This window comes from Plectropomus leopardus, chromosome 18 (genome assembly GCF_008729295.1).
Source record: "Plectropomus leopardus isolate mb chromosome 18, YSFRI_Pleo_2.0, whole genome shotgun sequence".
NCBI lineage: Eukaryota > Metazoa > Chordata > Actinopteri > Perciformes > Serranidae > Plectropomus > Plectropomus leopardus.
The window spans coordinates 22,841,230-22,867,842 of record NC_056480.1 but is presented as its reverse complement, the minus strand read 5'-3'; the positions used below and the strand labels follow the sequence as shown (position 1 = coordinate 22,867,842).

The 26,613-nt window shown below is 38.9% G+C and overlaps 1 protein-coding gene across 3 annotated transcripts in view; it reads left to right on the top strand.

The window, feature by feature from the left end:
- trps1 (trichorhinophalangeal syndrome I) overlaps positions 1-26,613 on the top strand; it is a 154,505-nt gene that overhangs the window by 61,960 nt on the left and 65,932 nt on the right. For all 3 annotated transcript variants that reach the window (XM_042506122.1, XM_042506123.1, XM_042506124.1), the window contains exons 3-8: positions 4,021-4,734; positions 4,998-5,113; positions 14,689-15,295; positions 15,654-15,868; positions 16,338-16,548; positions 17,986-18,229. In XM_042506122.1, the coding sequence (XP_042362056.1) occupies positions 4,021-4,734; positions 4,998-5,113; positions 14,689-15,295; positions 15,654-15,868; positions 16,338-16,548; positions 17,986-18,229 (2,107 nt within the window). The remainder of the gene's footprint in view (positions 1-4,020; positions 4,735-4,997; positions 5,114-14,688; positions 15,296-15,653; positions 15,869-16,337; positions 16,549-17,985; positions 18,230-26,613) is intronic.

The window sequence follows — 26,613 nt, the reverse complement described above, 5'->3', positions numbered from 1 at the left end:
CAGCCAAAATAAGTTGTTTGTAGTAAATTTCCATCACAAGAATAATTTGAATAACATGTGAAACAGCATTTAATGAGATTGATGAGCAACCAGCAATCAAAGAGATTAAACATGGTGCAAACCTCAAAAAACACAAAAGATCTTTGTCAATGATTCCATTTCAAACAGATGAAAACCTGGCTTTTTTGTTTTACAATTTTTCACTGAAATGTATCCTTTTTTTCTGTGATGGAATGAAAATATTAGTTTCATAAACGTTAATGACTCCAGTGTGTTTTAGTACAATTTTAAGAAAAAAAAGTAAGGACTGCACACTTACTCCATGCCACACATGTTTAATGAAGTCAACATTTAGATATCTATATTTATACATCATGCACACCAATAGGCTGATGTGCTCCAAGGTGCCAGAATACATAAAATGGCATCAAAATAGAGCTAATAAAAGAAAAAAAAGAGCTAGTGGAAGATCCCCTGCACCCTTTAACAGGTTTTGGCTAAGCTCATGATGTCCTAAAATCCAAAGATCCTAGAAATGTCCTAAAATCCTAGAAACTTCCCCAAATCCTAGAGACATCCTGAAATCCTTGAAATGCCCCCAAATCCTAGATCCTAATATCTTAGAAACATTCTAAAATCCTAGAAACACCATAAGATCCAAGAAATGTCCCAAAATCCTGGAAATGTCCCAAAATCCTAGATCCTAATATCCTAGAAACGTTTTAAAATCCTAGAAACTTCCAAAGATCCAAGAAATGTCCTAAAATCCTAGAAATGTTCTAATATCCCAGAAGCACACTAAAATCCTAGAAACATCCAAAGATCTAGACATGTCCTAAAATCCTAGAAATGTTCTAATATCCCAGAAGCACACTAAAATCCTAGAAACATCCAAAGATCTAGACATGTCCTAAAATCCTAGAGATGACCAAAGATCCTACAAATATCCTAAAATCCTAGAAATGTCCAAAAATCTGAGAAACCCCTAAAATCCTTGAAATGCCCTAAATCCTGGAAGTGTCCTAAATTAGTAGAAGTGTCCTAAATTCTAGAATGTCTTTAAGTCCTAGAAACATCTTAAAATCCTAGAAACATGTATGCGGCTGCTGCAACTGGCCCCTGGCTCTTGTCATTTTGCAAAAGTGGCCCCCAAGCAAAGCAAGTTGATTTCCTTCTCCTACCTTATCCAGACATCTGATTTATACAACAGAAACATCCCACGCCCCTCAGTGCATCCTTCAACGGATGTCTTGAGGTGATTATTGGCAATTTCAGAGATAAAAGCCTCACTAGCATTAGGGCTAATTGTAGTTGATGGAAATGATTAAGTGTCACATTTATCCTCTCTGTGGTATTGAGGCCATTGTGGTGTATAGGGGCTAATTGTAGCTAGTAGCAGTAGTTGTTATGCGGTATGTTGTGGTGGGTTGTACCTAATTGTAGTTGATAGTAATGGTTCCAGTCTGTGTATACAGCCTGAAGCAGACAAAGGCTGTACTGCGACACACACACAGACACATATGGTTACAGTCCTTTAACACACACCTCTTCTTCTTGCCCACATCCTGGAGCATGCAGGTCACATATGCAAATGAACACGTGATGCCAATGCAAGTAAACAAAAGATGATAATATCTCTCTTGCTAATTTCTGCTCTGTTGTATTCACAAAATCACACATCATTTTCTTATTGACGCTTTGATGAACTTTTTTAAGTCACCGCTGAAATTGTACGGGGCAGATGGAAACACAGTTAGGTCAGTCAGTGCTTCTTAGGTCGGGATTTCAGCTTCATTGCTTTACCACAACGATCTGTAGTTTTCCACTGTGTGTGTGTGTGTGTGTGTGTGTGTGTGTGTGTGTGTGTGTGTGTGTGTGTGTGTGTGTGTGTGTGTGTGTGTGTGAGTGAGTGAATGATGAATTCTGACTGGGTGTGGTGAACATCAGATGAGATTTTCCTCTGCTCCCTTGCACTCACTCACTCTCTCACACACACACACACACGCACACACATGCAGACACACACATACAGCGAGTGCCAGGGCTGGTCTAGGCGTGGGCCCTTGCAGACATAAATTGCTTTATTTTAATAGTTGTATGGTAGAGAAAGAGGGAAAGAAAAAAAAATGGTAAAATACAAGAAAGGCCATAGAGAGAAACTATTGGATTCAACAAAGAAAGCGGCCTTCTCTCTGTCTGTCATTTCTCTTCTTCTGTGTTTGTGTGTGTTTTATTTTCCCTTTTCTTCCTAATCCACTAGATTACATTACAGGGTTGTTAAATATGGTCCTTTTTAATATGTTTATGTAACATGTGTTTGTTTGCGGTCATGTGATAATCTGTTTTCGGCTACATTCCCCTGGGCCTTTCTTCCTTTTCTCATGCTTTAACTGTTTGCTATTAGTAAACAACAACAAGCGTTTATCTCTCAAACTAAAACAAAGTTAGTCACGGGGTCGAATGCATGCTATCTCGTTTCCACACACATCATCAAACATGCATTGCTTAGCTCACACACATACTCAGCGTCTTTCCTCCTCATATTGCATTGATCTAAAAGTGATCACTTTTTGGCGTCTATCAGGCGTCTGTTGGGTTCAACTGTGTTTATTACCGAACACACACACACACACACACATACAAACACAGTGCATGGGTCAATGGGTTGACTGTGTTTACGACCGAATATGAACTGAGCGACCACAAATAAACACGCTCGCGAGCACGCGCACGGAGAAACACACACGCAGAATCTCCTCTTGTCATGACTGTTGTGAACAGAACGACCACAATTGTTCTCTTTTCAAACAAAAGAAACATTATGGTTTAACATAAAACACATGGTTGGTTATTTGATGGCTTTGTATAGTGATTATAAGGGAGGGAGGGGCAGCGGGGGACCACGGAGGGAGGGAGAGGGCAAGAACAGAAAGAAAAATTTTAATGATGGAATTACTCAAATTATTGTAGCAATTATTCTTGCATGTGAAAGAGGACAGTGGAGAATAAAAAAAAGTGAGAAAATGCCTTGATAAGTGCTTTTTTTGTTTGATAGAGGTATTTTACACTGATTATAATGGTGGTGAGAGGTGGAGGAGGAGAAAAGGAGATGAGAGGGGAGGGGTGGTTAAACTGATTTGAAATGAAAAAGAAAAGAGAACAAAGACGAGAAAGAAAAGCGAAGGACAGAAGGTGACACCGATAGAGACAGTGAGAGATGAGAAAACAGAGAATTTGGGCGCTGGAATATGAATGAAAGGCACACGAAAAGAGATGCAAGAAAGAAAGAGAAATTTGGAGAGCTGGAGGGGATGAATTGCAGTCTGCCGCCTCCCTCATCCATCTTTCTGATATGGGGTGTGCGGTTTGATGTGGTTGTCTGTTGGCCATTCTCCCCGTCTCTCTCTCTCTCTCTGTGTCTGTCTCCCCCATTTCTGCCTCACCCTCTCTCTACCACCCCTCCCTCTTAGCCTCTCTGATATGGTTTGGGTTTTGATGTGGTCATGCGTTGAAGATTCTCACGGATGGTTTCCATAACGATAAAAAGATTCACTCCCTGGTTTAAGGAGGAAAAAAAAAAAGAGGCAAAAAGTTGCACTTAAAGATGCAGCGAACATCCCAACATCACACACCCCTGAAAAATGTCTCGCAGCTGAGATGTTTCTGATTTGCCCGGGCTGTTTTGCTTTGACGAGGTTTTGTGGTCGAGGATCGTCACAGATTTCGGCGTTCAAAGGAGTTTGCAAATTGAATCAAAGCTATTCTGTACACATACATCATTGTCAGAAAATTTCATTTGTGTGCGTGCATGTAATCCACAGTATTTTGTTTGAGTCCTGCAGACACCTTGTATCTTTTAGTGTCTTGATTTCAAGGGATTATGAAAATCTGCTTGATATTTTCATCCCCCTGTTTCTTTCATGTATGCATAAACAATACACAGTCTGCCTGCTTTAGTTAGCATATCCATGGAGCAATACAACTGCAAAATAACTTCTTCTGTCTCTTTTCATTTTGCAGAGATGGTGAGGAAGAAGAATCCCCCTATCCGGAGTGTGGGAGGTGAGGAGGAGGAGGAGGAAGAAGAGGGGAGGAGGCCAGCAGGAGAAGAAGAAGAGGAGGGCGAGGAGGAGGGGAGAGTAGGAGCAGAGGCCGAGCGAATAAACCGACCCTCTGAACCGGAATCCTCCGACCGGATCAGAGGAGATGAGGAGCAGGAAGAGGAGGAGAGCGAGTGTGTATCCTCATCTGTCTCTCCCTCCTCTGTCGGAGAGCGCGACTGCAGTGAGGAGAGAAGGGAGAGGAGAAGAGGAGGAGGAGGAGGGGGGAGGGCCAAACAAGGAGGAGCAGCGTCAACCGACAGACCCGAGAGCCAGTCGGACCCTGAGGATGGGGAGAAGGGGTTAGAGGAAGGAGAGAGAAGCGAGAGAGACAGAGGGGAGGCAGATCACCTCACTGCTCCTCTCCTCTCCGCTCCCCACCTCCTCCCCAGACAGGAAGGAGGGGAGGAGTCGACAACCGACACCCCTCCGCTTTCCTCCAGCCCCTCTCCTAAACTCCAGGACTTCAAGTGCAACGTGTGCGGTTACGGTTACTATGGAAACGACCCCGCTGACCTGGTGAAGCACTTTAGGAAGTATCACCTGGGTCTGCACAACCGCACACGGCAGGACGCTGCCCTCGACACACACATCCTGGCCCTCCACAACATGGCTCCCCAACACACACCTCTAGGTAACTCCAGCTCTGCTCAGTGTGTTGATGCTTGTTGTGTGAAATGAAAAATAGCATGGATCTACTAGCAGTTTTTCCAAAAAGTTTTTTTATTTGAGTATGCTTCACTTTTTCTGCAATAACTTGTAGATTATTTACCTAAAAGTTTTCCTTCTTCCCAGCAGTCAGACATGTCGTCAGATTTTTGTGCCTCTGGCGGTTTGACCTTATCTCTGTTTATCGGCTTCCACAAGTCTGACCCCTCCGTGTGTTTCTGCTCGCAGATATACAGGCAGGACAGGGGCAGAGGAACCAAGCCAAAGAGTTGGGAAAGACAAGACCAGATATGCACATTCAACAGCACAGGACAGTTATGATGAACGGCACATACGACGTACAGGTAAGCTCTTGCCACAGTTAAGAAATGCAGATAAATAGAATTATTTGTGTTTCAGCTCTGCAGGGATTGTTGGTTAACCCTTTGAAACGAGGAGCAACATCAATTTTCTTATGCTGCTTTCAGATGCTTTTACAAGTATTTTAGCCTTTTGACTGGTGCAATTTCTTTCAAAATCATTGGAAAAAAACTTTCGCTGCAATTGCAAGGAATTTGTAAATTTAGAAAATTACTTTTAGAAATCTTAATGTCTGGGGCAAAAAGATAAAAGCCAAGGGAAAACAATAATATAATTATCATTATTACATCTTTAAAATTATGTTACAAAACTCTTATAATTTTAAGCACTTTTTCCAGGGCATTTCCTCAATTTTTTTCTTTTTTTTTCTCATCTTTTTTTTCTTTTCTTTTCTTTTCTTTTCTTTTCTTCCTTTTTTCTTTTCTTTTTTCCCTTTTACGTAATTTTCTCTTACTTTTTATTAATTTCTTTCTCAATTTTGGGTCATTTCCTCTTTCATTGCCCATTGCCTGTTTCCATGTGTTTGAAAGAAATCGGGCCCATTTACTCAGGTATCGAGGAGTTAAGTGGTTTTCAACTGGTCCAGCCACAGGGTCCACATTTTTGAGTGGTTATTATTTTAAGGTCCACACTTTATTAATAACCACATATTCAGTTTTATTTCACAAAATGCACAAAACACGTCAGCTTAGAAAATGAAGAAAAATAAATAAAGAATGAACAAAAATGGTACTTCAAAATTAAAGCTCTGTGCCAGAAGTTCGCTGTACTTTCAGATAGTTCCCTTGTGGTCCATTTAGAATGAACCTGCAACCCCATTTTGGACTGCAGCCCACCAGTTGGGAACCACTCGATTAATGTATGTTAACATGCTCACAAGTGAAAATGAAAGCCAACCTCCCTTCTCATTTTGCATGAAGTTTCATCCACTTGACGTTTGGCTTCGCTATATTTGCATTTTTTGGTGCTTTTTCCACAATGTTTGTTGCTTTCTCTTGCTGGCTTTCATCCAGTATCACATGAAAGTGTCCAGCAAATGAAAATAACAACATCCAAATGCCATGTGGGATTTTTGCCACGTAAATAAATCCATTAACAGCATATTAAAAATCCCAATATTAATGGATCATACATGATGGTTGAAGGGATTCTTTTTCGTATGAGTCTCTACATTTATTTAGGAAGATCCTGCATAATAAACTAATTTGATAAACATAAACATTGGTAAACATAATAAACTTTAATCAATGTACTGATGCTTAGTTTTTTCATATATTGCTACAGTGCATCAATGCACATCATTCACCTATAAAGTAATTATGTACCTTTAAAAGAAAAAGATTTTTAAAAAATTGTGTACACAAAGAAGGAATTCTAGTGCCAACTAGCCAATAAGTTACAAGTGGAAACAAAGCTGAAAAAGGAGAAAATACACACACACACAAAAACAGAAATAAACTGAAGCTGCACAATGTTTCTTGTGGTGTGACAGCATTGAATTAACTGGAAGGCAGGTAAAGTGGTCAACGGGTGGAACAAAGACTTACTGGTTCAGTAAAGCTTTGGTTTATAGCGTCCTGTTGATACCTTCTCAGTCCAATAAAAAAGCCTGCATTATTGGAGCCAATGCCCCTTAGTAACAGTCAATTTCACAATCCCTTTTACCATCACTCTTGAAAAAGACCTCAACATAACTGATGTGTTCTGCTCAGGGCACTCGCTGTCTCTTTATTTGGTTTTATCTATCAGCCTGTTTCTTCGAGGGGACCAGATGTTCTCAGATTTGATGAACCTAATCCTGCCAGCGTTATGCTTCTAGTCGCAGCAAACAGCTCCTGTGGTCATTCACGGTCCAAGGAAGCCAAAAGGATATCAAAATTCTAAATATAATCTACCACCCTGATGTCACCACACTGGTCTCATGGCAACAGAGTGCCGGGTCCTTAAACGTATCAAACAAGGGTGGGGACAGGCTGTCAAACTGTTTCAAGAGGTACAATAAAGATCCGCAGGTGCAGATGCAAAGCAGCGCTAATGCATCTGTTTAACAACATCAACCTCTGTGAAAGGAAATTCTGAAAATGTTACTTTCTCTCTGTAGTATTCTTTTCAGTGATGTTACACTTAAAAGTCAATAGACAGTACTTACCAAATTAAATATTTGCAATCATCTCCCTCATGTTTTTTATGTCTTCACTCTGGAGATTGTTGAGGCCGGAGGCATGACATTTTTAGGTTGTCCGTCTGTCCAGTTCTTGTGAACACAATATCTTAAGAACAACTACAGGGGATTTCTTCAAAAGTAGCACAAATATCTACTTGTACTTAAGGGTGAATAATTAGATTTTGGTGGTCAAAGGTCAAGGGGCCTGTAATCTGTCTCATTCTTGTAAATGCTATATCTCAAGAACACCTTGAGGAATTGTTTTCAAATTCGGTACAAACTTTCACTTGAACTCAAGGATGAACTGTTTAGAATTTGTTGGTCAAAGGTCAAGGTTACTGTGACCTTTCATCCATCTCACTCTTGTAAAAGCTTTGTCTCATGAGCACCTTGACGGAATTTCTGTAAATTTGGCGCAAATGTTCAGGTGAACTCAAGGGTGGACTGATCAGATTTGGGGTTTTAAAGGTTAAGCTTATGCTGACCTTGCAGTAGTCTCATTTTACAGTACACCTCGAGAAATTGTTTTCAAATTTGATACAAACATTCACATGAACTCATTTATGAGCGGACCAAAATTTGGTGTTTAAAGGTCAAGGTCACTGTGAACCTGCATCAATCTCATGTTCATGAACGACATATCTGAAGATGGCCATGAGGGGGTTTCCTCAAAATTGACACAAATGTCCACTTGGACTGCAGAATGAAGTGATTAGAATCTGGTGGTTACTCAGCGTTATAAGTCAGGAACAGAAGTGGAAATATTTGGACAGATACTGACTTGGTGATACTAATCTCGGGTGCCCATTGTGAAACTACTGATTGTATATATCTCCTGTGCTGCCAGATGTGTGTGATGCATCCATGTTTGCAAAGACAACTTGACTGGTGGGCAGAGGCCTAAAAATGCTTGGCGGTATTCCTAGTTCATATTTTGCAACTCAAAATGAGACACAGATTAAAAGCTAGTGTCAAATGGATAGAAATAATATAACCAACTTTTATGAAAAAAACAACCAGTGCAGATTGCTTTGTCGTAAACTTTACTTTAAATAATGACTAGTATAAAAAGAAATAGGTTTCAGTATATACCTTGAACGTGAAGCAACTGACATAGTGTAGAAAAGTTTAAAGAAATCTTTATCAGTTAGAAACTTTGATCCAAAACAGGTGACACATTGACTCAGTTAACAGTTCACTGCGAGCATTCATTGTTGCCATAAATCTGTAAATCTCAGCCCATAATTGAGCAGAATAATTTATTGGGTTGAACAGTCTGTAACTGATTTGTAACATAGGGTTTGTGTGATTTTGACAGTGAGGTATTGTGGTGGATGTTATAAAATTTTATAGACTGACAGATGGATAGAGACAGAGGGAAGAATAGGGCACCTGGCAGACAGCCGCACACATGTGCACATGCGAATGCACAGACAGGTACACAGTCTGCTTCACAAATCACTTACAGGCAGTGTGCTTACACATGCATTGCTTGCATCATTATGTTTTAAATGATGGCAAATAAATGCAGATCCTGCGCTAATCCCTCATATTCAGAGCTCAATTTGTGCAGGATAAAGACAGCAACCCTTCAGGTGCAATTCATAATGCCTTCAAAACAAATGTCCACATACTTGAAGATGATTGAATTTTACTATGTAATTATACTCCATCAGAGCACATTAAAAAGTCAGACATAATTTGCACCTGCAGTCTGGACCTCAACAGATCACACAATCAATGCGAGCAATAAAAAATGTTTCCAATTATTTAATTTAAGACATACTTATCAGTAAAATCAACAGCTGGACATTTTGATTACCATAAAAATCTGCAAAGTTTCTGCTTGATATTATACACAGTTTCCAGTGTCAGCTGTATTTACTATGAAACTGTTATTTCTCAACATGCACACATTTTATTTATTGCGTAGACCTTCTTCATGTACTTTTAAAAGGATATCCTGCAGCTTTGGTCTTTTAAATTCCCATTCTGAAGAATATGTTTCTTTTTTTTTAACTCATGTTGGAATATAAATTAGCTTCAAAAACGGTATTTAAGATCTGATTTGTTTTGTAAGGCTGCAGAATGAGCAGTTTTGAGTTTGAAATGAACTTTCAGTTGCTGAAATGGTGAGAAGTGGCGGAGAGACTTTCATCAGGTCATCATTTGTAAATTAGATGGTCAGTAGGAGACACTGAAATGCTATTGAGTTGCTCTAATGTTGCAGGAAGATGAATCCACAGTTGGAAATTGTAGACTTACTGAAATCATTTTTAACCTCGTCAAATATAATTAATACATGTACTTACAGAGTTGATATTTCAGCTTTTATGACAGCTGAAAAATGTTCTGTCCATATCTTTCAGTTTAATTATTATAATATTTACTCCATATTGATTCATGGCTTTCAGTAGTTACCGCATTCCTTAGAATACCATCTCTTAGCAGCCAATATGCCAATCAAGAAATGATTTTCCCTGCACTGGGATTTTTTTCCCACAGTTGCAGTGGGCCTTAAATACTGAAGTCAAGTGCGCACATTTACTGTTTTTCCATACACATGCACTGGCTTGGCTTGACTTGGTTTGGCTCGGCACATCAGCCCAGCACTGCAAGGCTTTGTGTGTCCGTTACAACAAGGCTACTTGCTTTAAGTTGCATCTTTGCTGATTCACAGAGGTGCACTAAAAGACTGGTGTGGTAGGGGGTAGGCTTCAGTTAGCGAGACGGCACTGCTTGTTGCAGGCAAATTTGTGCCGCCAGAAAAGCCCTAATTCATGTCAAGATTCTTAATTAAGCCTTGTTATATCATCAGCTAAGCACCCTAAATTGTTTTCATTTTCATATTTTATAGTTTATTTTATTTTGTTTATGTTGTTTTTTTAATTATTTAGATTATTTTTTATCTTTTTGTTTTATTTTCATACAGTATATTTTTAATACCAACACTTAAAGGTTCTATTAAAAAATGTATTTTATATTCATACACACAAATTAAAATTTTAACTATAGGCTTTAAACCCTTTTAAGTCTACCTAAAAAGTAAGGAAAAAAAGACAGTAAAAACAAAACAAGGAAATTACCACAAGAAAGTGCAATGAAAAAAATACATATTTTTTCTTTCTTTTTATAACATAATTTTAAAATATAATTATGGAATTCTAAATATATTTTTATTTCCCTCATCTGTTGATTATATCTAATATTCCCCCCAAGCCTTGCTTTTACTATTTATTGGCAGTTTGCAGGACATTTCTTGTCAAGTTCCTCATTATGTTTTTTCCGTGTTTGTGACAGAAATCAAACCAGTTTCCTTAGGTTTCAGGGGTTTAAATGCTTGTGAAAGGCGTCTGAATGCATCACATGAAAATGTATGCCAATCCAGGTGTTAAAGCGTTAATTTACTTAGTTATCTTTTTCTGCGTTTGGAATGCTGCAGACAGTTGGGTCAAGGATGAGGAGTTGGAGTGTGTGTGAACAGTAGGGGTTTGTCTGAAAGTTTTTAAACATGATCTAATAAGTGTGTGTGTGTGTGTGTGTGTGTGTGTGTGTGTGTGTGTGTGTGTGTGTGTGTGTGTGTGTGTGTGTGTGTGTGTGTGTGTGTGTGTGTGTGTGTGTGTGCGTGCGTGTGTGCGTGTGCGTGAGGAATAGTCAAGGAGTTTTATTTCATGTAAACCAGGAGTCTGTAATGGCCGTAAGTCACGTAATGGGCACAGAAACACACATACAGTAGACAAGCGCACACACACACAGAGTCAGAAATAGAAAATCCAGTGGGCTTAAGTCGTCATTATGAAGAAAAAGTGAAAGTATAGAGAAAAAAACGAATGAAAGGGGTCTCTATTCTCTCCATCCCTCGCTCGTTTTTCTCTCTCCCGCCCACGTTTGGAAAATTCCATGTTGTCATTTGCTGAGGCGAGATGTCTTGTCAGCCAATGACATTGCGGGAAAAAAGACTCTGGGAGGAGAGAGGGATATGGGAGAGAAGGAATGAGCGAGAGAGATGGAGGAGGAAAGGGGAGAAGGGAGTGGAAGAGACAGAGAGAGAGGCTTTGAAACCAGTAGTTATAATCGGCTGTTAGGCAGTGTAATGAAACAGCTGTCAGACACATTTGACTTTCTTTTTCTATCTCTGCTCTCCAGTTGTCTCTCTCATCATTTGTCTCTGTCTCTCCTTCACCTTGTCCCCAGCTCTGCCTCTTTACTCTTTGCTCACTCTTTCTTACTCCATTTCCCTTTCTTCTCCCACTTCCCAGTTTGCTTTTCATCCATCTCTCACCTCTTTCTTCTCCCCCTCTCTGATCCTCCACACACACACTTTTCCCTCAACTTGTCCCACTTGTCCTCTGCTTCTTTTCTCCCTCTCTCTCTCTCTCTCTCCCTCCCTCTCTCTCTCTCTCTCTCTCTCTCTCTCTCTTTCCCTCTCATGTTCCCCTTTGTGTCTTACTGTCCGTTCTGCTTGCAATAATGCTTGATGTTTGGCTCTTCTCTAATTGCCTGGCCAGGGTCTGTGGGACGTGATGATTGGATGATTGCTTTTGTGAGATCACACACAGTAATAGCTCTCATTTAGCCTTCTGAATTTATTCTCTTCCATTAAGATGAAATGTACCATCGCACAGTTTTAGTTGTTGTTTTTTTGTGTGTTTATTAAGGGAACTATTGTGTATTTTGGATTAATATTAGAACATGTTTATATGCTGTAATGTCAAAAAGCACTATATTACAGTCTGTGCTGGAACATCTGTATTCACCCTCTGTCTGAGATGTTGTGTTTTAGTGCCTCTCTGTTTAACTCTTTAAAATCTATGCAAATTGACTTGATTTTTTACAAAAACATTTAAAGAAGGCAACGAGCAATGAAGGAAGACATGACTCAAAATTAGGAAGAAATTAGTAAAAAGTACAAAAAACTCAACCTGACAACTGTTTAAAAATAATTAAATATGTAAAATGTTTAAAAAAAAAAAAAAACAAAAAAAAAAACAAGGTAATGATCTGGCTAAAACAAAATTGTATAATAATTTTAAATATGTAATTATGATACATTTTCACAAGTCTTTTTCTTTTTCCCCAGACATTTTCCCCTTGTGACTCATTGACTTTTTCCATGTTTTTGAGAGAAATTGCATCAGTTTGCACAAGGTTCAAATGGTTTAAACACTTGTGAAAGGCATCTGAAAGAATCACAAGAAAAGTGATGTTGCTCCAGGTTTCAAAGGGTTAAGCCCATGTCTTGAAAAAAGTCCTGTCTGCTCTGATTGGTCAGACCTTCCAGGATTTCTGTATCTCTGCAACTGCATTGTCATTGCAGTGTGGGAATGACTGTAACAGCAGAACTTTCTACCATGAAAATGCACCGATGAAAGCTTCCTAACACATTCAGACATGTCCCTGCAGGAACATGATCTGAAGTGGGAGAAGTTGACAACAACACCAGCCAAGATTACATGTCTTCCTGACGTTAGCATGTAGCTACATGTAGCAGTGTACATGCAGCTGGGGAATGACTGCATATAGCAGCACTTTCTGCCGTAAAAAAAGTAAAGAAATCACCAATTTAAGCTTTTAACAACACAGGACTTGTAGCAGGAGTATATGTTCAACCATGATTACAGGATTCCCTGATGTTAGCTTGAAGCTACATGCAGCAGTGTATGTAAGAAACCTTTCACAAGCTAAAGTCAGCAGAAACACCGTGAGAGTATTCAAAATAGTCTGACGAATGTGGCCATTACTTAGTTTTACATAAATTTACCTCATTATGTCAAACAATGTTTACTACAAACTTGTAGCATTATTACCATAACATTAGATATAAGAAATAAAATGAGGGAGAGCATGATTGGTCATCTTTAATATTACTTACTTTGCTTTTTTATAGCATGTATAAATGTTTTGCCTTACCATCTTACCCTGTATCTTTAGATTGCCTTTTCAAATTTCTGTGTTCAGGCTGTAGCTGTTAGTTTTCTTTTCTTTCTTTTTTTTTTTTGCATTGTCTTAGCCACTAAAAAAAATCTGTTTGAGTTTCGATGATTAATTGCAAAGAAAGGGAAACAAAGCAACTTTCACAGTACAGACCTGCTTGATAAGAATTAATTAGTAGATTTATTGTGCAAAAACTTTCATGTTTTGGAATTCAAAAGGTGACAAAATGTTAACAATAATGTCATACTTATGGCTTAAATCAACTGCATGCTCATCAAAATTTGCACCGTGAAAATATGGCTAAATGCCCTTATATGAAAAAATGATGAAGCCATACATCTTTCCTCGCTTAAAATGCAGCTTACCAGTTGCATTTTGTTCTTGCCAAACCTCCATTACAAGACTGCCAACAGTCAGCATGAAACCACAGATCCGTAAAGAGACAAATCCATATTGTACAGTAGTACGTCTCATGTCAGTGTAAGACTTGCCAGGTTGCCTGCTCACCAGTATAGCCAGCAGCACGCTATAATCTCCTACAGTCAAGGGGCTAACCTAATAAAAAACAGACACAGTGTCAGGTTGCTCACTCAGAAATGCAAGATTCTCGGCCTCATACGCTGGGTGCTACAGTAGAGCCTGATAGATATGTTACTGGTCACTAGTCTGAGCAGCCTTTTAATTGTCTGCTGTTAGATATAAAAAATGATGGACTCTGTTTGTTTTGAGCTAAGTTGCAGGAGCAGTTGAAGCATGATTTTTTATATTTGCAGCAGCACAGCTCTGTCTGTCACGTCATGTTTCCCTTAAATATTTGCTGCATAGGAATTAGGGATGCTAGTTTTAGTTAATTTCGCTCTTGAAAGGCTGAAGCCCATGAACCGGTAATGTATCGGTTTATCTTTAAGAGAAATGTACAAAATAAGGGCAAATACAAGAGGCCTTTTCTCTTTGTCCAGTGCTCCATTGGCTCATTAAATTGTAGCACCACCTAAAGGTCTATCCATTTAGAGAGGGTGGAATTTTAATGTCCTGTGATGTGAATCTCTTGCTTTTGATTTTATTTTGTTTTGGCTTTGCTGACATGCAGAAACATAGTTCCCACACTGCCCACCGTCATGTCTCCATTGGTTGGTATGTGTTAGCCTAGGCCTCTCTACACTGCGCAACACCCAGGTTGGGTGGGAGCTAGCCAGCTGCTCACGATTTTAGGACTTTTCTACGATTTTAGGATGTTTCCAGGCCTGGCACCCTACCAGGGCTATAAGATTAAGAGTATTAATGCATTAAGAATTAGAAATGACAATGATGAATGTAGTGCTTAGTGGTAATAGTGGTGTTATGTTTCTTTTACTTCACAGATGGCCTTTCAGGTTTGAATCATATGCATGACTGTATGACATAGACTGATTATTAATCCAGATGTAACAAAATCTTTTTCTCTTTTCTGCTTGTCAACAGGTGACGCTGGGTGGCAAGTTAATTGGGATTGGCCGGAAGACCTCTGATTGCCAGGGGAATACGAAATACTTTCGCTGCAAATTTTGCAACTTCACGTACATGGGCAGTAACTCCTTAGAACTTGAACAACACTTCCTGTCCTCGCATCCAAATAAAGTCAAAACACCGCCAACCACGCCTCTGCTGGCCACCAATAACCTGGCGACGCACGACAACCAGGGAAAGGGGAGGAGTCAGATCTTAGATGGGGCGGAGCGAGTTGCAGTGAGAGCGGAAGACGACTCCTTGGTGGGATACTCCATCCCTGTCAGGGCGTGTTCAGATTCGTCAGGCTGGACTGGGGAGGCGGGTCGAGATGGCGTGCAGACGTATTACTGGTGTAAATTCTGTAGCTGGAGCTGCGAGTGGTCGGGGGGCTCAGCGAAACTTTTAGAGCACTACGAACAAAGACACAGAATGAGCACGGGAGGTACGATGAGCCCCAGCAACTCTAATCCTAGTGGGGTGGACAGGGAGAGAGGAGGGAGAAGAGAAGGAGGAGAGAGAGGTCACGTGTCATCCAAAAGCCGCAAAGATGTATCATCCAACCCGTCCAGCACCAGCCAAGGTAATCAGAGTTTGGTGAAATGTGGTTGTGGACTGCTTTATGTATTTTTCAATAGAAAATGGCTTCTTTGATGGAGCACAAGGTTAATCATCAAGTGTAATAAAATTAAATAGCAGCCTAATGATTTCTACTTTTTCTAGTACTCTGATGCTCTTCCTGGAGACTCCAGCACTGCTGACTTTATTTATTTACTATTTCAAGTGCTACAATACGGCTTGACCCCTTCTTTTTTACCATTTCCAATGCTACGACACTACTTGACTCTCCTTGTTTGTTGAATTTCTAACATGCTCTTGTTTTTGCTCCAAGACCCAATGTGTTTTATTTAACAGACCTATGTCATGTTTTCTGCTTCTAGGAGACGCAAACAGCAGTGATTCAGAAGCAGTCGTGACCAGTTATAACTGCCAGTTGTGCGATTTCCGGTACTCAATGGCTCACAGTGCAGATGTGATCGTAGTAGCACCGTTACTATTGCACTACCAGCACAACCACTCCATCCACAGATGCTGCATCCAGCACTGCATGTACTGTCCACAGGGGCTCTGTCAGCCACAGAAACACCTGGGGGAGGTGAGATTAATAAAATATTGAAATGTTTATTTGCTTGGTGCATTGGTGTTTGCTTTGCAATTAGAAGGAAAATTGAGCTGTTTTGTAAGCACAAGGAAATAAAATGTAATATATGAACAAGTGTAAAGTTAATTGTTCCAATTTCCTGCCTAGTTAAAATTCCCTTGTTTCCCCCAATCCACCCACGCACACTCCTCCACCCTCCTTTGTGCCAGCTGCCAAATGGTGCCGTCGCAGCTGTTAGAAATGCAAAATAAGGATGGTCAACAGCCAAAATTGGGGGTGGCATCATTCAGTTAATGATGTGCATTCACTCTGGTCCCCTCTGATATCACCTGCATACACAAAAACACATACACATCACAGCAGAAGAAAACAAACTCTTAAAAGTCAGTTTTGTCAGGAGTAACCACAGCATGCAAAGATTCATGCTGCTCCTCACCGAGTTCTGTCTGATTCTTCTCAATAGGTGTCTCACCCTTTTGCTTGTCGGAAGCCCAGCTGTCCTAAATGCTGTTCCAAGTTTCCTCCGTCCACCAAGCAGCAAGACACCATCGGATCGAAACCTGCTACCGCCACCTCACCCAGCATGACCCCTCCTAATCCCCGAGGTGACCCCGGTATGATTTCGGGATCAACTTTTCACTCCTCTAACCCTGCCCATCCTGTTGTCGCACAAGGTATTCAAAGGCATACTCGCATTGGCTTATTTTGTCAGAATATTTTCAACCTTTCATACTTCTTCACTGGTGACAGCTGTAGCTGCTAGTATTATGTTTTTGGGTTGTCTGTCCTTTTCTTATAAACGCTACATTTCAAGAACATCAAGAGGGAATTTCTTCAGATTTGGCACAAACATCCACATGGAAGATAAACTTTTTAGGATTTTTTTGGGTGAAGGTCACTGTGACCTTTCATCCATCCCATTCTTTTGAACACAACATGTCAGGATCACCTTAAGAGAATCTCAGCAGCTGTTAATGTAATGTAGCGCTAAAATGCATCTCCATGGGACGTCAGCGGCTAAGTGGATAAAGCAGGCACCCCATGAATAAAGGCAGTGTCCTTGCTGCAGCGGCCTCGGTTTCGACTCCCGCTCAAGGCACTTCGCTGTATGTCGTCCCCACTCTCTCTCCCCCTTTCACGCTACTGATCTGTCCTATCTAATAAAGGCTAAAATGCCAAAAAAAAAAAAATTTTTTAAAAATGCATCTACGTGATGTTTTTTTAACCATCACATACATTTCTTTGTTTTCTCCCAATGTTCAATCTTTTTTCCTTTTCCATTTTTTATAAAACAAAGTATTGACTTCTGCTTTGAATTGAATGTTAACTGAGTATGAACATTACCATGTAGATATTGGAAAATGTAGCTTCTTCATTGTGAAGTGGAGTACGCCATACATTTCTGTTCTAGTTATATATTGTTAATAGTGACAGAATTGTTATTATGGGTCCTTGAAAAGTAATTGAAAAAACTTTTCCATGAAAATATGTGGAAACCATGACTTAGACTCAATGATGGGCTGATTAGATTTTGGTTGTATTTTGCTTGACAAAGTAAGTTTGGGCCATAACTCAATAATTCAAATAATAATTCTGACAAAATTTCACATAAATGTCCAAATGAATAAAATGATGAAGTAATGACATTTGATATCCAAGAGGTCACAGGTGAGCCCTCCTCATATCCTTTCCCTGCAAGACAACAAAGACAGGGGACCTCCTGTTCCTGTGATAGACCATTACAAGCTCATTGATTTTGCAGATATTGAGCTTTAGGTGATTGTTGTTGCACCATGTCACAAAGCTCTATATCAGTCTGCTGCATTTCTATGTTATAGTAATAACAGTAATAGTCTCCAAGTGAAGACGGTGTATAATCCCCTTGAATAATATTGCACATGTCAATATAGTAATAACTTTCATTCACCCAAAAAATACACTCAATTTCTTTTCTCATATTTCTTAAAGTTGTCACTAAATGATATTAATCTAAACAACGATGTAAACTGCAGCTAGACTAGGCGGTATTCCAAGATTTTAAGTGTCAATAGATTCAACATGACCTTTTTTGTGTTTCTTGCTCCTGATCCATGCTGTTTTTCTGATCCCAGGCGTCACCCACTTGTGCGACCAGTGCGCATTTGCCACCACGGACATCGATGTGTTGCTCCAGCACTACGAAAGCTGCCACACCTTGATCAACCTAAAGGGGGCACCGCCACATGTCAAGGCTGAGGAAGAGGTTGGAGGAGACAAGGAAGGGGTGAGAGGAGGAGGAGGAGGAGAGAGGGAGTACTCGTGTACAAAGTGTCACTTCATCACAGAAGTGGAAGAGGAGATTTTTAGACACTACAGGTAAGAGTGACATGGTAAAGAACCATAGTGGGGGGGTTTTCACAGGGTTGATTCTTAGAAATGACAGGGTACTTAACCCTTTGAAACCCTGTGCAGATTGGCTTGATATCTTTGAAAACATGGGAAGCAGACAATAAGCAGTGAATGTGGAATTTTAAAATTTAACAAGCAATTAGAAAAGAATGTCAAGAAAATTAACTAAAAGTTAGTCCTTAAAAAAAAGATTACTATATATATATATATATATATATAAAGAGTAACAATTTTAAATATGTAATTATGATCATTTTAATATAATATCCTTTTTCCCTAGCTTTTCTTCTTTTTACCCTAGACTTATTTTAATTTTTTTTTTTTTTTTCCCTAAACATTTCTCCCTAGATTTTTTTAAGTCATTTTCTAAATCCACTAATTTCCTGCAGTTCTTGGAACAGTTCTTACCAAATGTCTCATTGCCAAGCTTCCCATGTTTTTTAAGAAGTTGTTCCAGTTTTCTCAGGGTTTTAAGGTTTTACACAGGATGTCAATAAAATAATATTTTGAAAAAGTCATGATTTGTAAACATAATGTAAGTAGTAATGTGTTTGTGTTTTCAGAAGACTGAAAATATGAGTTTGCCACCTTTTACAAAAACTGGTATCTGTCATTCACTAAGTGACTGAATGTGACATGTGATTGCATGTTATTCAAAGAGTCAATATTTCATTTAGAGTCTGACTTCTCATAACTGACTGCGATTATAAAAAGAAATACCAGGAAGATGATCAAACATTGCTCGTGCTGAGATTCAAAGCCCTGTAATTCTCTTTTTTACACCCAATTACCCAGAACATGTTGACTGAGCATACTCACTTTCAGCAACAACCCATTTAAAAAAAAATATCATACACTTAGGAAACTCGTAGATATCATCTAGACACTCACACCTGGAAGCAACTCAGACCTGATAGATATTCAAAGATTTGTTGCCTGTTATGTTGTATCACGTACTGAATATCACCATACTGCGATAAGCTTCACTTCAAAGAGTCAAAAATCCAGCATCACTTGTAAGTTCAGATTCTTTGAGGCTATTTCCCTTTTCCAGAATCATATAAGCTCAGTTTCTGTTTGCAGTTTTTCTGCCTCTGGAACTCATCACTCATTTTTGCCCATTTCAGTCTGTGATTTATGACATTGTCTGTTGTCAGGGCGAGAATGGTGTACGCACAATATACTGGCAGTTTGAAACTTATCAGGAGATGAAAGTGTGCTCCTGCACTACAAGATCAGCACCAGGTCCTCTTACCTGCTGAGTTATCGAGGACTTAATCTGATCTTGGAATCAACTTTGAGACATGGAACTGTGAAAATCTGGTTTTGTTCCTTTAGAAAGGATTTAAACACTCTGGCCTCTCCATCACTACCATTTTAAGCCATTGCTGTCCTGTAACTCTTCTACTGTGCTTTAAGTACAGTCCTATGTGTTGTCATATTTTAAATCTACTTTGACGTCATGGAGAGCACTCCACTGATTTAGCATTGCACTCCTACGTTAACGCCGGAACAGAGACCAACACATTCTTACTCCCAATTCATGGGGACAAATTATGATGCGTGAGTTACCACTCCTGTCTCAGTTCTGGATGTCCAGGGACAACATATCAATTTACACTCGTTACGTGCATTGCTTCTTTTCAAAGTAAGCTTCCATTTTCACAGCAAATGTAAAGTTTCTGTAAGTTAATTGCAGTATTTTTCAAAATACGTTTAAAATGTTAGTAAAAAGAAACTAACTTACCAACTTTACTAAAGAAACTCAGCGAACAGTTTTTGACAGTACTCTGTTTTTAGCTTTAGCTCTTTAGGTTTAGCCAATAAAAACCTAATGTTACGAACTAAGGTTAGGTGACATACATCACTAGCACAGCATGCTTCACTTACTAGTACACTATGTTGTTATCAAAATAACTTGATTGACTTTTGGTTTGGTTCCACATGGGAAACAAACAGCTGACTTCTGAGTGAAAGTCCAGAGTTTGATGACCCAACCACCTCCACTTCCACCCACCCATGCCGACTTCCTTACTCTGTTTACTAATGTAGTTGCCTAGAGCATCAACAAATGTGCGACCTGGTGCGTCTCTTACGCCCAGGACACATTGCATGTGTGAGCAGAGCATGTCGGCAACCTTGCTGAACTGCTGTGACCCGCTTGCTTGGGGTTTTCACAATAACTGCGTAGTTGCTGCGGGACTGCAACAGAGCTGCCTGCTGTTCTAAAGCTGTGCAAGTCACTGCAACGTCAGTAGCACGGTCCTGCAGATATTTTACAATATAAAGCCTTGTGTCAACAACTGAAGAGATTCTGTCGACACAAATGTTGCCTTTTATTTTTTAACTGAAACGGGAAATGTTGAGTCAAACAGATATATTTGTATGCCTTTATGTCTGTGTCAAATGAAGACATTGAAACTGTAGTCAAAGGTCATATAAAATCAGTATAGTTATCAAAAGACCATTTTCACTGTCTACTTTTGCTGAAAACTGCGTATGCCATTAAAAAAAAAAGCGAGACTCAGTTTCTCTAGATGTGCCCAAGCTGAGCAGCGGCTGAGCAGCGCTGCCTACACCGGCAGTGTGGCTGCACTAACCTGTTAGCAGGGCGCCAAATTAAAAACTACATGTCCTGCAACACATACACATGCTGCCAAAGCAGGCAGTGTGGACTTGGTGTAAGGGTGCCCCTATGTGTAAATATCTAAAGCCGAAGGCCACTAACCAATCGTCAGTATGTGACAAGTTGGGAGTAAGACCAACTTGGACAGACAGTTTTTGTCTAAATCATCTAAATGGAGCCAGTGGAACCAGAGAGATCTTTTTATTATTTCTTACATTCTTCCTTGTCAAAAACTGCTGCCTACATTATTCACAATGCAACATGCCCAACTGCAGTTCATACAGAGATTGGGGCGTGTTAAACTAGTAGCAGCAAATGTAGCCTCGAGCCGCTAGCCTCAAGCAGAGATGAAGAGCAGGTTATGAGGCCAGATGTTTTGTAGTTTTCAGTTTTCTCCTTCTAACACAGTTTGATTTCCCTCATCTTCTTCTGGAGCCACAAAATGCTTCATATAACTTGTTTTCACATATGCAGTGGTACTCCCCAAGACTTGTAAACAGACTTTGATGTGTAAATCAGTGGAGTATCATATATTGATAATTACTGCTACTATTTTTACTGACCATCCTTTGTGGAGCAGCTTTCCACAAAGATTATCAGCCTGTAAATGTACAACCAAACACTCACATATAGGTTTAAAGGTTCTTTTTTTTGTTGTTGTTGTTTTTTGTTTGTTTGCATATGATGCTTGACAGTAAAGGATAGTTTTATTGCTTAGACAAATGTCTGTGTACTGTATATTTATGCCTGCTAAATGAGTCATTAGTTAGAAGAGTCCACAGCTAATTTGTTGCTGACACAAACACACACAGAGACACACACATACACATGTTCACTGGGTTTTTAGTGACAGAGCCAGAAAATGATAGAGAAAGCTATAAGTTACGGTGGGAAAAAGACAGAGACGTGGTGTGGGAAAATTGTTGTTGAAGACAAACTGCGAGACTGAGAGAGAACTGAAGATTGTGTGAAATCTTTTTGTGTTTGCAAGTATTGATCTAGATTGCAGATCTGGATTGCCTCTTGATGTATGCTCGCAAACAAAGGCACATACACAAGTTACTTTTTCTTGTTTTTTTGCACACACACAAGCATGCACAATTAAAGTCTGACGGAGCCATCTTGGCAACATTTCTGCCGCAAATCAACGAAAGATTTTAAAGATTGATTCATTTTAGGGTGATACCAAAGAGAAGAGTGGGAGATGGAGAAAGAAGGGACAGACAGAAAGGGAAGTGAAATGTAAAAACAACCAGACATTGGATTGTATGAAGGAAGGAGAGTGAAAGACAAAGAAACAGGGAGAAAGTGAGGGAAAGTGGAGAGAAGAAGGAGAGAGGGTGACAAAGCGAGAGGCAGAGTGAGCGAGTGTGGAGGGCATTTAACAGTCCACTCACGTCCCTAACAAAATCTAAGCCCTGAATCTCGGAGCTCAAATCAAATCAAACTGAAATAAAGCCAGAAAGTTTCACACCACCACTAAAAGCAACCCAAACCTTAAAGGATTCCGAGGCTGAGTTTTAGAAAACAAAATTCAGGATTTAATTATAAAGTGCTCAGAACAAAGGGGTTGTGGTGTTGGTGGGGGGATAGCAGCCGAAACAAACTAATCAATCTCCCTCACAACTTCTACACCCAAACACTCTCACTGAGGTTCTGACATCTGCAAAGTACAGAAACACACCAACAACTGACTTACACATTTCTTTCTTGCGATAGCTGAAAATGTGAATTATAAAATTACGAGGCCAGTATTCTTAAAGAAATGAAAATAAGGGAAATGAAGAATACATTTTCACAGTTTTAACCCCTTGTCTCCTTGTTATATGACAAAAAATATGTTAAAATCCAATCAAATGAGACTTTGGATGACTAGCTAGCCACACCTCTTATATAAAATGGCACTAAACTGTTGTTTGCAGCTAGCAAAAAGAGCACTATTGAGAGAGAGAGATGAATAGATGTTTGTTTTGATGTAGAATTTGGATATCTGTGGACAAAAACTTTGTTTTTATTTCCAGAACAATGTGACGAGGTGTAATTCATTCATTTCTCCCTCATCTTTTTTGCATTAATGAAAACAATACCCATCTTGCGTTAGTGCACACAGTAAAAGAAAGGGATTATGATGTAAAAATGCTATGATACTGATTTTTTTATAAACATATATTTGTCATATAACAACAGATAAATGACCATTAACACAGAGACAAGGGAATGAAACTGAAAAATGTATTTTTTTCTTCTCTTCTTTCATTTCTTTAAGAATACTATCATAATCATTTTGTTATACATACTTTCAGCTATCACAAGAAAGAAATGTGTTAGTAAGTTGGTGGTGTGTGTCTGTACTTTGTCACACACTCAAAAGGATATAAAGTGCAAGTAAACAAAAAAAAAGAACAGTGCCGCAGAACTCTGTATGCAGCTGCAGCAATGAAGCAAATGACGAGAGGGCAGCACTATGAGTGGGTAAGAGAGGACAAGAAAGTAGTATCAATAGTTTTTATTCTAATGAAGATTGGTAAAGAGAGTGTTAAAGATATTTAGAATGTATGTATCAATAACATATTTTTGACATCACTATAGCAAATGTAAAGGATTCTATTTAAGTCCCGCTTGTAATAACACAGCACTCAAATATTCTGTTTCATTGGGAAATATGTCACTGTACAGGAGCTAAAGACGCTCTGACTAATGTTTCAATGTTTTTAAAGAGGAATGCCACCTAAATTAAGATTTCCAATATTTATTTATTTATTTATCTACTTTATGTAGCCTATAGTTGATGATCCATAACCTAGTGGAGAAAAATATCTTGAAATTATATGTATATATTTGTTTGGTTTATGAAGAACCCAGGAAACCATGCCTTCAGGCTGCTTTATTTTTTATTTCTTTTTTATCCTTTAATACTAAATGTAATGTTCTCTTTCTTTTTTTTTATGGGGAAAAACTTAATTCAGTGCATGTAAGACAGATGTAGCTGTTGACAGTGTTCAGGGTGGAGTTGGATTGGATCAGTGCATGTGTAGAATGAATGATATAAAGCTCATTTATCAAGAATGTGCATGTGTGTGAGAGAGAGAGAAACAGTGACAGAGCAAGTTAGTGAGTAAATGAGTCAGTAAGTGTACTAGTGTGTGTGTGTGTGTGTGTGTGTGTGTGTGTGTGTGTGTGTGTGGTGATGATGACAAACAGAGAGGCCACTGTGTCTTTGTTCAGCATCTGGAGACGTTTAAGTCCACTAGGTACAAGGTGTACTTTACTCACACACACATTTTCACAAATTTCTACAAATACCTAGACTGACTTGATCTGATCAAGATGCTGTTTAAAGCCCCAGCTTGAATCTGTCATTACCCAGGGAGTTTATTTTCTTTAGCAATTAATAAAGAGCAACGGCTAGACAAGGACGGATAATATATACAGGGAGAGAATGAAGACGAATACCAGGCGCAAATCTGCACTGTATTTATTTAAAGCGTATATATTTAATTTGTTTGAACCTGCGGGTCATTACCATTTCACTTCAATCATGCAAAGAAATATGTCAGATAAATGGCTTACAAATAAGAAAGGTGGTTTATGTATGAGTTTTGATTTTCCTGCATGAAGAACCGTTTTGGCAGCTTCCCAAGAAGAACCCACATGCATGAGAGACACAAGAGCAGAAAAATGACAATTTGATAGTCCTTAGATGTTTGCATTGAAATCTTTCGCGTGATTATATTTCACTGTTCTAAAGCACTCCCATTGCAGCGTGGCAGTAATGAGAAGTCACTGGTGGGGAAAAAGTCAAGCAACAGAAAACAGCAGCATTGAGCAAATTGCTGCTTTAGGATGAGATGTGAGTGAAATAAGTGGAAAAAAATTGTTCATCTTATTTGAGTCAAAGTTACACACCTGACCGATTTGCCAAATAGCAGCCCAAATAGACGCCTACATCTCATATACGTCTGATCTAATAATTAAATAGGATGGGTTTGAATTGTTGTTGCCCTCATGTTTGTTCTCAAGAGGAAAAGCTTGTGCGGTCAATAACAGCATTATCCAAACAGTCAATTAGATTATCTCAGTGTAGACAAAAAGATGCACCTTTGCTAACCCTTTGAGCTGCATTTAGACACCTTTCATAATATTTATGCCTTTAAACCCTGAGCAAAATGGTTTGATTTATTTCAAAAACATAGGAAAAGATAATGAGCAGTTTGGCAAGTGATGTTCCACAAATTGCAAGAAATTAGTAGATTTAGAACATTTTTTTTTAAAGCTAGGAAAAAATATATAGGGAAAAAAATTGGGAAAAAAGCTATATAATAATTACATATTTAAAATTATGTTATTAAATTATTAGACTTTTTAAGCACTTTTCCCTAGTCTTGTTTACTTTTTTAAACTTTTTTTTTTTTTTTACCAATTTCTTGCTAATTTTGGGTAATTTCCTCATGGTTGCTCAGTGCCTTCTTCCCATGTTTATAAAAAAAAAATCAAGCCAGTTTGCTCAAGGTTCAAAGGGTTACGCATCTTTTAAAATATTCATTTGTGCATATTTTGACAGCTCCTAGTTAATATTTTTCCTATATCCCTAAATATAAAGCAGCTGCGCTTAATGGGCCCACCAAGAGTCACCGCAAACAGGAGTCCAAGTTCTTGGTATAGATGGTTGATTGATTTTGCTCGTTGGCCCGCACAAGAAGCATCCAAACCATGTTCCCGAGCCAGGAAAATCCCTGATGTTGTGTATCGTATATATTGCTGGTCAGTCGGGGCCTTGCCAGCAGGAAATGAAGGTGGTTTGTTGATGGGTGATTCATTTCTTGTCATTCAGATTCATTTACATTCCTCGCAGTTTTGTCCTAATTCATCGTGATTTAGTGGAACACTGAGTCACTTTTTGGCCACGGGCTCGGTGAAACTCTACCTGAGTGGCTGGAGGAAGTCGGGCAGGGACAAATGCACTTTAAATGCAATTTAGTCAATTGAGGGAGTGGATTTTCTTCAAAATGTGATCAATGACAAGCTTTTTTTTAAATATCTGTCATATACAGCCCATTAAAACCTATTAGAAATGAATGCATTTTACATTTTCAGTGGATGGAAGGGAAAACAAAACCACGTACTTAAATCTTCATTCTCTTGTTCTGTCTCATTATTGTTACTGTTGTGACTTGATAATCCTTAATGACAAAATCTGGTTTTTAAGAGCTCATGTCATTCGTATTTTCCCAACAAGGTTTGACAAACCCAAGAATACAGCATCGATGTGTATATTCACCCAGTTAAAGCCTGAATCGACATCAGTGTTCTTGTGCTGCCCTCAGACGTCTCTCACAAGCTTTTAAACCTATGAAATGTGAGCAAATAGTTTTGATCTGTTTTAAAAACATGGGAAATAGCAGTCAGCAACTTAGCATGAAACGTCTTGCAAATTGAAAAAAAAAAAAATAGTAAAAGGTGAAGTAAATGACCTGAAAATTATTTCTCAAAAAAATAGAGATTCACGAGAGAATTATCAAATAACTAGGAAAAATATTTTATACATTTAAAAGGAGGTTATAGAGACATATATGTACATTATTATTAGTATTAGTTTTATTTGGCCCTTTTTTCCTGGTAATTTTTCCCCTTATTTTACTTTTTTTAATTTCAGATAATCTTCTTGTAACTTTTTTACTCCAATGTCTTGCAGATTTTTCTGTTATTTTTTGTTAGGTTGTGCATT